General features: G+C 42.3%; 1 protein-coding gene across 1 annotated transcript in view; it reads left to right on the top strand.

Annotated features, from left to right (window-relative positions):
• Window positions 1-10326: 10326 nt before the first annotated feature.
• Window positions 10327-12229, top strand: part of LOC120404863 (transmembrane protein 263-like) — a 301093-nt gene continuing 299190 nt past the window's right edge. Inside the window, exon 1 of the mRNA XM_039537902.1 lies at window positions 10327-10455. Coding sequence (XP_039393836.1) covers window positions 10450-10455 — 6 coding nt within the window. The 5' untranslated portion in view covers window positions 10327-10449. The remainder of the gene's footprint in view (window positions 10456-12229) is intronic.

Raw genomic sequence — 12229 nt, 5'->3', positions numbered from 1 at the left:
TGTCAGATGAACATTAATACAATTAAAAAAAATCATTGCAATACCTTTGGTTATTAAAACTAAAAGAATTTAGTAACTATAATTCACTTTTCTCCATTTCTCCATATCTACTGTTTTCTTATTTTGGCATGTCATTCAGTTCAGACAGTGAAAATAGACTAGTCAGTTTCATCTTAGTTTCTATTCTGTTCCAGTTCTCATGCATTATCAAAAAGCTGCTCCATCTGGGTTAGGAATATTACAGGGAAAGAGTGAATTCCCCCAAAAATTGTTTTCACTAATATAAAATATGTGTAACACTTATATTATAAAATTATTTCCTCAAAACCGTAAATTTTGGTTTTAAAATTACTGATTCTGATAGTTTCTTTTTCAAAAACAATGCTAATTTTAATCTCATCACTGGAGGATTCTGACAAGTGGAAACACATACTTCCAAAAGATAGTCCAGATAATAATCTCTGTGTCGTCTGTCTTTTAAGCTGCTGTAGGCTATACAATAAAGGCTAATATTTCAATAATGGTTCATTGACAGCAAGTTACTCAAATTTAAGGACCATGAAAAATACTTTCCCACATTAAAGCTTTTGGCAGGCTTGGATCAATGGTAGATTCAGAATTTGAGCATAGGCATACCCCTTTTTCTTTAATAACTCCCAGTCAGAACAAGGCAAATGTTAAGGGCATATTCTCAGTTTCTTCAGAGCTTCAGTGCTCAGCTGCCCTTTGAGCCAGTGTAGCTACAGAGCAAAATCTCCCAGCATTGGGTCAAGCATGTACCCCTTCATATGAAAAATATTGTATTCTTTTCACAGTATTTTACTGGTAGTGCACAGAAACGGGTAGAAAACTATTTTACAGGCAACTATTAAGTGCTTCCAGATGTAGCTCCATTTGCTTTATCTTGTATATCAGAGCTTTTACAAACCATCCATTTTATTATCTATTGTCACTGGTATTGCTGTAGAAGAGTAGAAAGAGCTACTTCTTGGGGAATTCTGTGCCACTGCATGTGTGCATAATTAATGAGCCATGCTTATTTTTTTGCACAGAAAAAGTTTCTGCTGGAAAGTTGCTGCAGATCTGCCTCTTGCCCACCAGAGGGTGGTGTGGCGATAGAACAGAGCAGCATCTCCCTGCCAGCTAGGGAAGAGAAAGAGCCTGCCTTCTTCACAGGGCCTGTGGGGCCAGGTCAGAAGACAGGGACTACGGGAAGACAGACAGCATGAGGCTGCTGGGGGGCCAGATGGGGGCTCAGAAGGGCTAGTCGGGGAAGACAAACTGGGGAATGAGCTGAATGGCAGTAGAGGTGCAGGGCCAGATGGGGGAGTCGGTGTCTGTGGGGGTGGAGGTATACATATAGACAGGGGGTGCAAGGACACATGTGTACAGATGTGGTCTCCTCACCTCAAAAAGATATACTGGCACTAGAAAAGGTTCAGAAAAGGGCAACTAAATTGATTAGGAGGTTGGAGAGGGTCCCATATGAGGAAAGATTAAAGAGGCTAGGACTCTTCAGGTATATGATAGAGGTATATAAAACCATGAGTGATGTGGAGAAAGTGGATAAGGAAAAGTTATTTACTTATTCCCATAATACAAGAACTACGGGTCACCAAATGAAATTAATAGGCAGCAAGTTTAAAACAAATAAAAGGAAGTTCTTCTTCACGCAGCACACAGTCAACTTGTGGAACTCCTTACCTGAGGAGGTTGTGAAGGCTAGGACTATAACAGCGTTTAAAAGAGAACTGGATAAATTTATGGTGGTTAAGTCCATAAATGTCTATTAGCCAGGATGGGTAAGGAATGGTGTCCCTAGCCTCTGTTTGTCAGAGGATGAAGATGGATGGCAGGAGACAGATCACTTGATCATTGCCTGTTAGGTTCACTCCCTCTGGGGCACCTGGCATTGGCCACTGTCGGTAGACAGATACTGGGCTAGATGGACCTTTGGTCTGACTCAGTACAGCCGTTCTTATGTTCTTATGGGGTGCAGGGACAAATGGGATAGAGGAAGATGTGCCTGACTGAATGGGAAAGGCTAGGGGTCAGCCAGAGTCTGCATGGGGGAAGCTCCCTAACAATCTCCCTCTTCCCCCCCAAATAAACCCTGTTCCATATTTTTCCCACTCATACCCAACAACCCTCCAAGTTCACACCCAGGCTCCTTCCCAGCAATTACTTCCCTCTCCCTCAGCTCCTCTGCTACCCCTGACTCCCCCAAGCCTTTGACTGCTCCTGAGGGGTGCGGGAAATATGGTTCTGTATTGTAGTTTAAATGAATTATTATGCAGAGTTCTGTATTAATATGGCTAGTAAGGAATCTATTTGTCAAAAACATTTCCTGAATCTTTTTTGTTGTCTGTATTGTTACAGACATAGTTGCTGACAGGTATTTTGAAATAAATGACCAAAAATAATTGAAACTGGTGTGATTATATTGTTATTTTGATAAATAAAATATGCAGAATTTTGCAGAATTTGAAAATATTGTGCGCAAATTTTTAATTTTTTTGTTGTAGAATTTCCCCAGGAATAAAGAACTTAATCCAGGATTTTGAACTTTCTCTGCCACAGACTTCCTATGTGATCTTGGGCAAGTCACTTAATCTCTCTGGGTAGCATCCATGAAGGGACTTAAACATTGCCATCCTGAGTGGGCAGTGCCTATAAAATCACAGGAACATGCTGTGATAACAAAGCTGAGTTAGATGCATAGACTCCATATACAGAGGAATGGAGAATGATGGACACCTTAGAATGCAATTCACAAATACCAGCACACTAAGCGCAGAGCCACCTCAGTTACCCAATGGGAGATTTGGACAACAGGGGTGTGTGCTAAGCCCCACCTCTCTTTTGGACATAGGTACCTAAATCTAAGTTGCAGGGAGCTGCCTATCTCTGCTTAATGACCCTCAAACTGGAACCAGCCAGCTGGAGTCAGGCAGTTTAGGCATCTCTTGCAGAAATGAATTAGGGGCCTGCATCATATCACACAAAATGGCAGGAGGAGGGGGTGCTTCTACCACCACCCACCTTCTAACATCTAACTCAGATTAAGAGTACTTGTTTGGGATGTGGGAGACCCTGGTTCAATTCCCCTCCTCTGCTAGAGGGGAGAAAAATTTGAAACTAGAGGTCTTCCATGTGAGTACCCTAACCACTGAGCTATGTGATATTCTGAAGTGGGGCTCTCTCAATCTCTCCTGTTGAAGCTGTTCTACTGTGGATATAATGAAAGCATGATTGGCATGGGGAGACCAGACCCAGTGTCTCCTATGTTCCAGGTGGGTACCCTAACCTCTAGACAACAGAGTCTGCTCTCTCACACTCTAGTCCAATGACTATTTAAGTACTTATTCAGAATGGAACAGTCGTTGCACCAGAGGCAGAGAGTGTGAGAATGACTCTGTAGTCCAGTGGGCCCTGGTGCTCTCATTCACCACCTGCAAAGTGAGGATAATAGCACTTCCTCATAGAGGTGTTGTGAGGCTAAATACATTTAAAAGCAGATTGTGAGGTGCTCAGACAACTACAGTAATGGGAGCCATATATGATAGATAGATTTAGTATCTGTCTCTCAAGTGGTAATGTACTTATTCAAACATAGATGTTCCTTCCCAAAATGCAGGGGATGGACTAAATGGGACTTTTAGGCTTTTCCATCCAAACTGTTCTCTGTTTACATTTTTCTTGTTCTCTTTGGGGTTATTTGTTTGCTAATGTTCTAGGTGTGTTGGGAGCGGTCTAGGCTTCTTTGTTTCTTTCAGGGTGATGGATGGTCTCTTGTTTTGTGTGGGGGTCTTTATTTGCTTGGGACGGTGTGAATATTGGTTACTAAGCACTGAGCCCTAACTAATGGTTAAGTTATTTAGCTGAAAATAATGCCAGCACTACTAGTGCTCTTTAGCATATTGCCAATCTGCTGCCACCAGGCCATGACCACCTGTCACAATGAATTACCACTATTTATTCTTTCTCCATTACGTAGCATACAATTTTCACTTGTTTTTTTGCAATATTTCTTATTTTAATGACAGGCAGTACAAATGCCACACAGTACAGTACATGACATCAAGTAACCGGTGCTGAATGCAGTGTGTTAGTAAACAGGAACAACAATGTAGGTCAACTATGTTTTACAATACAGGCCACCTGCACTCAGGTGAGTATCCTGGAGAGGTAAAATATGACCTCAAGGTCTGACTTTAAGCACAATATCAACAATAATCTCTTATTTTCATATCTCAGTCTAATTAGACTAGTTTACGATATACATTAATTATCTGAATGTATTACAATACGTGTAATTGAAAGCATTGTCTTTTGTGGTGCTGAAATTTGGGATCCCATCCTTTGTTCAGACTCGCATCTCTGACTCTTTCTCTGACAACTCCAACCACCAACTTTGACAAAAAGTATTGAAAATAGATCTGCTCAGATCTTTCCTCCAAAATCCCCGCATTGTCCATTACAGTAAAGAATTTCACCATTCTCCCTGCCCATATGCTTGTGAGCTTAACAACATAGCAGGGGAACAGTCAGTTCTTAAAATAAAAATCAAACCCTTTCTATTAAAATTATTTTGAAAACATTCTTACTGAAATATTTCTGTTGGTCTCAGATTGTATAAACATTTAGGGCCACATTGAGCATTTACTGAATATCCTGAGTATAGAGTAGCACACAGCTGCATCACCCAGAAAAAGCCGTGGAAAGGAAGTGTCTCTCAGGGAGGATTTTGTGACTCTGGGGGTGATCAGTCACAATTACTTCTTGCTTCTCTCTTGCTCCTGAGGGAGAGTGATCTATTGCTTTACTAGGTGTAGCAAATACTAAATACTTTAGATTTCACTCCCAGATAAGTGCTTATTCAAATAAACTTTTTTTTTGCCTCAGTATGACAGAGACATATTTATGTACAAATAAAGTTTATGAAAAAATTAGGGCTGACGATTAATCGCAGTTAACAAAAAAATTAATCAGAATAAAAATTAATCGTGTTTAATCACAGTTTTAATCGCACTGTTAAACAATAGAATACCAATTGAAATGTATTAAATATTTTGGAAGTTCTTCTACATTTTCAAATATATTGATTTCAATTACAACACAGAATACAAAGTGTACAGTGTTCACTTTATATTATTTTTATTACAAATATTTGCATTCTAAAAATGATAAAAGAAATAGTATTTTTCAATTCACCTCATACAAGTACCAGAGTACAATCTCTTTATCGTGAAAGTGCAACTTACAAATGTAGATTTTTTTTGGTTATATAACTGCACTCAAAAACAAAACAATGTAAAACTTTAGTGCCTATGAGTCCACTCAGTCCTACTTCTTGTTCAGCCAATCGCTAAGAGAAACAAGTTTGTTTACATTTACGAGAAATAATGCTGCTCACTGCTTATTTACGTCACCTGACAGTGAGAACAGACGTTCGCATGGCACTTTTCGTACCCAGCATTGCAAGGTATTTACATACCAGATCTGCTAAACATTGTATGCCCCTTCATGCTTTGGCCACCAATCCAGAGGACATACTTGCATGCTGAAGATGCTCGTTAAAAACAATGAGTTAATTACAATTGTGACTGAACTCTTTGCGGGAGAATTGTATGTCTCCTACTCTGTGTTTTACCCGCATTCTAACATACATTTCATGTTATAGTAGTCTCGGATGATGACCCAGCATGTTGTTTGTTTTAAGAACGCTTTCACTGCAGATTTGACAAAATGCAAAGAAGGTACCAATGTGAGATTTCTAAAGATAGTTACAGCACTCGACCCAAGATTTAAGAATCTGAAGTGCCTTCCAAAATCTGAGAGGGACAGGGTGTGGAGCATGCTTTCAAAAGTCTTAACAGAGCAACACTCCAATGCAGAAACTACAGAACCCAAGCCACCAAAAAAGGAAAATCAACCTTCTGCTGGTGACATCTGACTCAGATGATGAAAATGAACATGTGTTGGTCTGCACTGCTTTGGATCATTATCGAGCAGAACCCATCATAAGCATAGACATGTCCTCTGGAATGCCCCTGAATTACTTTACTACATTGTACAACATAGAATAATTTAAATTCTAGAAACTCTCTTGCCAGATTCCCTCATCTTCATCTTTAAACAATTCCTAGGTGAAATAAGGATTATAGTCTAATGGAGTAGTATTGATTAAATCAGAATAAATCTAGGGTATAAAGGATGGTTTGATGATTAAGGCACAGTACTGGCAGTTAGGAGAAGAGTGGGCTATTTTTGGCTCTACCAAAAACTTCCTATTTGGCTTTGGACAGGTCATTTAACTTCTATATGCTTCAATTTTGCCATCCATAAAATGGGAGTAGTTATTTACACCAAGGGGGCATTGTGAGGTTTAATTAATTTGTGTTTGTAAAGTGCTTCAAAATCCTTAGCTGGAAGATGATATAGAAGTGCAAAATATTATTACAATACTAATGAAAAGCAGGCACGGCTTGTTGGATTTCTCACCATTTACCAAGGGTAACCAGATTCATTGGCTTTCTGGGAATTTCACAGTTTTGAGGGGGGTATCTTGGTAAATTATATTGAAACTGGGCGACCTTCTCCCTTTCAGTAGACTAATACCCCAGTACAAATCACTGGATACAGCATCAGGCTGGGGTAATGCCACCTATCCTGGAGCCTGGTAAGCATCTTACCATTCAATGTTTCTGTGATTAAGAACCCAAGGTCACCTGGCAAAATTAATAGGCAGCAGGTTTAAAACAAACAAAAGGAAGTACTTCTTCACAGAATGCACAATGAACTTGCAGAACTCACTGCCAGGGATGTTGTGAAGGCCAAAAGTACAACTGGGTTCAAAAAAGGATGAGTTCATGGAGGATAGGTTCAGCAATGGCTATTAGCCAAGATGGTCAGGGATACAACCCTATCCTCTTGGTGTCCCTAAACCTCTGACTGCCAGATGTTGGGACTGGATGACAGGGGATGGATCACTCGATAATTGCCCTGTTCTGTTCATTCCCTCTGAAGCATCAGTTACTGGCCACTGTCAGAGACAGGATATTGGGCTAGATGGATCATTGGTCTGATGCAGCATAGCCATTTGTCTGTTCTTAAAGTTTGTGAAATTCTTTGAAAATGAAAGAGACTGTGTAAGGGCAACAATTGTTAAGGATAAAATGCAGTTAAGCATGACCTCACTCCTGTGGGATAGCCCATCTCAAAAGCCCATTGGCCCTGAGAACAGGTGACCATTACATGGAGAGGCCTCCATGGGTTTATTACACTGGTCTACAATTTTTGAGAAGTCGTCTGCCTCAGAGATAAAATGTGCTATTTATCATGTATTTTGATGTGCTGAATTCAAATATGACAATTAAAACAACTGATTGGCTACTGTTTCTAAGTTATGTAAGTTTTTACATTTTATGTCTATGTATATTGTGTAGATAGTAGAGTTTTAATCATAAATTGTAAAGCTAGGTCTTTTCATGTGTTTATGGTTGCTTTACATGATAATATTTCATCTGTCCTGTTTATATAACACTTTAAAAATCAGCAAAAGGGTTATATAAATAAAATTTATTATGAAAGAAAAGGCAAAAAACTATTATGTACATAGTTTAGTCCTATTCAGTGTCTACTTGGTGCTTCTTGGCTTGTCTCTTGTATTCATTAAATGGAGCATCTCTTGTCACTGTCCAGCAATAGTCTGCAAGCATTGATGGATTCCATTTGCCCTGATAGCGTTTCTCCATTGTTGCAATGTCCTGGTGAAATCGCTCGCCGTGCTCGTTGCTCATTGCTCCGCAGTTCGGTGGGAAAAAATCTAGATGAGAGTGCAAAAAATGTATCTTTAGTGACATGTTGCAACCAAGGCTTTTGTATGCCTTGAGGAGGTTTTCCACCAACAACCTGTAGTTGTCTGCCTTGTTGTTTCCGAGAAAATTTATTGCCACTAAGTGGAAGGCTTTCCATGCCGTCTTTTCCTTGCCACGCAGTGCATGGTCAAATGCATCATCTCGAAGAAGTTCACGAATCTGAGGACCAACAAAGACACCTTCCTTTATCTTAGCTTCACTTAACCTTGGAAATTTTCCACGGAGGTACTTGAAAGCTGCTTGTGTTTTGTCAATGGCCTTGACAAAGTTCTTCATCAGACCCAGCTTGATGTGTACGGGTGGTAACAAAATCTTCCTTGATTCAACAAGTGGTGGATGCTGAACACTTTTCCTCCCAGGTTCCAATGACTGTCGGAGTGGCCAATCTTTCTTGATGTAGTGGGAACCTCTTGCACGACTATCCCATTCGCAGAGAAAACAGCAGTACTTTGTGTATCCAGTCTGCAGACCAAGCAAGAGAGAAACAACCTTCAAATCACCACAAAGCTGCCACTGATGTTGGTCATAGTTTATGCACCTCAAAAGTTGTTTCATGTTGTCATAGGTTTCCTTCATATGGACTGCATGACCAACTGGAATTGATGGCAAAACATTGCCATTATGCAGTAAAACAGCTTTAAGACTCGTCTTTGATGAATCAATGAACAGTCTCCACTCATCTGGATCATGAACGATGTTGAGGGCTGCCATCACACCATCGATGTTGTTGCAGGCTACAAGATCACCTTCCATGAAGAAGAATGGGACAAGATCCTTTTGACGGTCACGGAACATGGAAACCCTAACATCACCTGCCAGGAGATTCCACTGCTGTAGTCTGGAGCCCTACAGCTCTGCCTTACTCTTGGGTAGTTCCAAGTCCCTGACAAGGTCATTCAGTTCACCTTGTGTTATGAGGTGTGGTTCAGAGGAGGAGGATGGGAGAAAATGTGGGTCCTGTGACATTGATGGTTCAGGACCAGAAGTTTCATCCTCTTCCTCGTCTGACTCAAGTGAGAATGATTCTGGTGCATCAGGAACCGGCAGTCCTTCTCTGTGGGGTACTGGGCGTATAGCTGATGGAATGTTTGGATAATGCACAGTCCACTTTTTCTTCTTTGACACACCTTTCCCAACTGGAGGCACCATGCAGAAGTAACAATTGCTGGTATGATCTGTTGGCACTCTCCAAATCATTGGCACTGCAAAAGGCATAGATTTCCTTTTCCTGTTCAACCACTGGCGAAGATTTGTTGCACAAGTGTTGCAGCATATGTGAGGGGCCCACCTCTTGTCCTGATCTCCAATTTTGCAGCCAAAAGAAAGGTGATAGGCTTTCTTAACCATAATGGTTATACTGCGCTTTTGTGATGCAAAAGTCACTTCACCACAAACATAGCAGAAGTTATCTGCACTGTTCACACAAGTACGAGGCATCTCTGCTCACTTTGGCTAAACAGAAATGTGTCCCTTTGCAAAATCAAACACTGACAAATAAGAAAGCACGACACTGTATGATTTCTAGAGCTGATATAGGGCAATTTGTTCAGCAGAGTGATGTAAGCTTCGTTATGATTGCATCATCCATGACTTCTAGGAATAACGATGCAATTCATATAATGTATGATGCAATACCAGCTTCAGATTGCATCATTCATTGTTTTGCCTAAAAAGCAAGTACTGTCCAAACTCATTTGCCTAAAAAGCAAGTACTGTCCAAACAGATTTATTCATAGATCCAGTCAAAGTTGTATTTTAGTCATTTCTGGTTTAAATTGAGATCCCTTCCCTTTATAACTCACTTAGCCTCCACTATTCCCAAGTCAAGGGTCGTATATACTGACCCAATAGCATAACTTGAAACTAGAGCCAATCAACAATTTTAAGCATCATTTTCGTTCTCAGTGACCCAGAATTAGTAAAGTTTGACTACATTTATTTCAGAAGCATTTTGGCTGCAGAGCAGTGTTATTTATTGCTTAGTGATAGAGATGGCTGGGCAGGAAGACAGAAGGCTAGTGGATGGCCAGGGAAGGCTGCAAGTGGATAAACCTTCAGTGCCAACTACTTCCAATGCTCTTAGTGCAAATCATCCCCCCACCAGCCAAGCTCCCAGCCACTGTGGAGGAGCAGGAATGGGAAGCTGATGTGCCCAAAAGCATAAGGGGCAAGGAAAGGGGGCAGCAGAAAAGGTGTCCTAGGTGCAATGACGGGGGGGAACTCAAGGTCTGAGGGGGAAGAACTTCGGGGAGGGGGTTATTCACTCCCAGCAGTGGCTGGCCCGTGCCCCGAGAGGGGGGATGCCCAGGGGGCAGAGCGCGGAAGAAGCTTCTGCCCAAGGCTCCAGCGTTTGATGACAGCGCCTCCTCTCCCCCCCGCCCAAGATGGCGGCCCCAAGCAGCCTGCCCGGCCACAGCGTTTCCGGTTCCGGCCGGGTTGCCATGGCGCTCTGTCCCGCCCCTCGCTCTGTGTTTACATCGGGCAGGAGGAGCCGGGCACTCCGCAGCCGTCGCGTCCCGCTCCGTGCGCTGCTGCGCCCCGAGCTGCGGGAGGGCAAGAGCGCGCCGGCATGAAGGTGAGTAGGGGGCTCCCGCCCGGGGAGGGGCTGGGAGTGCAGGGCTCGCCCCGCCCGCCGCCTCCTTAGCTGGGAGTGCGGGGGCCACCTGCAGCGGGAGGAAGAGCAGAATGTGGGGAGCGAAGGCTCGTCTCCCCCCCCCCCCAGGCTACCTGGGGAGCAAGTGAGGGGCATTCCCGGAGGGGCCTCCCTCCACCTGCCGCTGTAGGCAGCGAGGCTGCCCCCGGTTAATGGCATTCTGAGCTGGCTTTTGCCTGATGTACGAAGTGTGGGATGGTGTTAGTGATGGGCAGGGCGCTGACAGCTGGGATTCTGTTGCATGTCATCAATTTATTATAATTGCCGCTAATCAGGCTGGGCCGCGTAGGAGCGAAGTGGGTTGAAAAGTGTAACAGCTTTGCGGGACACTCTTTTGTGGAGCACCGGTTGTGCTGCTCTTGCTGTACAAAACGCAGGTAAAGACTCGGATCCTGCCTCGTGAAGCTTATAGTCTTTGGATTGTAGCCTCCCTTTTATTGGACATTAATTCATCTATTCTTTCCCACCGTCTTTCCATTCATGATCTTCTAGACGAGACATTTAAATAATGCTTTCCATTTGGAGAACTCAGCAGACTTTTGAAAACTAGGTATACTTGGGTCACATCACCTATCAATGGAATGTATGTGAGCACCTTTTGGGCGGGACATGGTAGCTCTTAAACAGCTCACAGCAATGCTACCTAACAGTTCAGGATAGGAAAGAAAGAAGGAACAATTCCACATTCACTTGACATTGTAGGAAAATGTAAGGAAGGTAAAACTTAACCCAAAATGGTGTCAAACTAGGATTCCAAGGTCTACCCCCTATTGTTGAAGATCCCGTCCTTCAAGAAGTGGTCAGATTCTCATCTTTAAGAGTTCTCTTAAAATCAGTCCTTGCCACTACAGCTCCTCCAACGCAGTGCTAAATCAGTACTGATTCAGGAGGCTAAATTACTAGTGCAGTTTTTTGTAGCATGCTTGATTTTTTTTCTTTGTCAGTAACCCATCCAAGTAACTGACAAGGTTTAATTTTGCTTAGCTTATGACCGCTAAGGAGATCATTCTAAGGTGATATGGCAGCAAATGGACAAGAAACTTGCAAGTATCAATTGTCTTCTTTCTCCCTAGTTGTCAGTTACTATTTCATTTGTGAGTTCTGTTTGGGCATGGGGAAGAGCAGAGGTACTTGTATTTGATGCTATAGATATTAAAGTTTCTAGAACCCTCTAGTTTGGCATGATTTGTTCTATTGGTTTTGCATAATGTTGCCCCTTGAACAAGTTTACTGTCTAGTGGGAAAGAAAGCAAGATTGATTGATTTATTTTAGGCTCTTCACTGAAAACAGGACTAGCTAGGAGGTCAAATAAGGTTTGTCATTGCTTTACCCCTTTTTTTATGTTCCAGTTTCCCTGCGGGGAGCTCCCCAGCTTTTCCTCCTACCTCCTGCAAAGAGTTGTGTGGACAATCTTTACATCTTTCATAGGTTCTTTTAAAGTCCTCCACCTCCAGGAATAGCTCCAGTGTCTGCATCTGTTGTTGCTACTAGCCTTTCCAAACAGCTCACTTCCAAACTTGCCACTTTCATGGCTGTCCTAGGGCTCTCAATAGCAGTGGGCTAACCAGAGTCATGCCAATTTAACTTTCTGGGTGCTTGGGAACCTTATGTGCAGTGGCCAAGACAGGCACTAGAGCTGCCTGGATTGTAAAAACAGCACTGTATCAGTTCTGATTTGGAAATGTTATCTGCACA

The sequence above is a fragment of the Mauremys reevesii genome, linkage group 4 (assembly GCF_016161935.1).
Source record: "Mauremys reevesii isolate NIE-2019 linkage group 4, ASM1616193v1, whole genome shotgun sequence".
In the NCBI taxonomy this organism is placed as follows: Eukaryota; Metazoa; Chordata; order Testudines; family Geoemydidae; genus Mauremys; species Mauremys reevesii.
The sequence above is the reverse complement of the archived record's forward strand: the minus strand, read 5'-3'. Positions and strand labels throughout refer to the sequence as shown.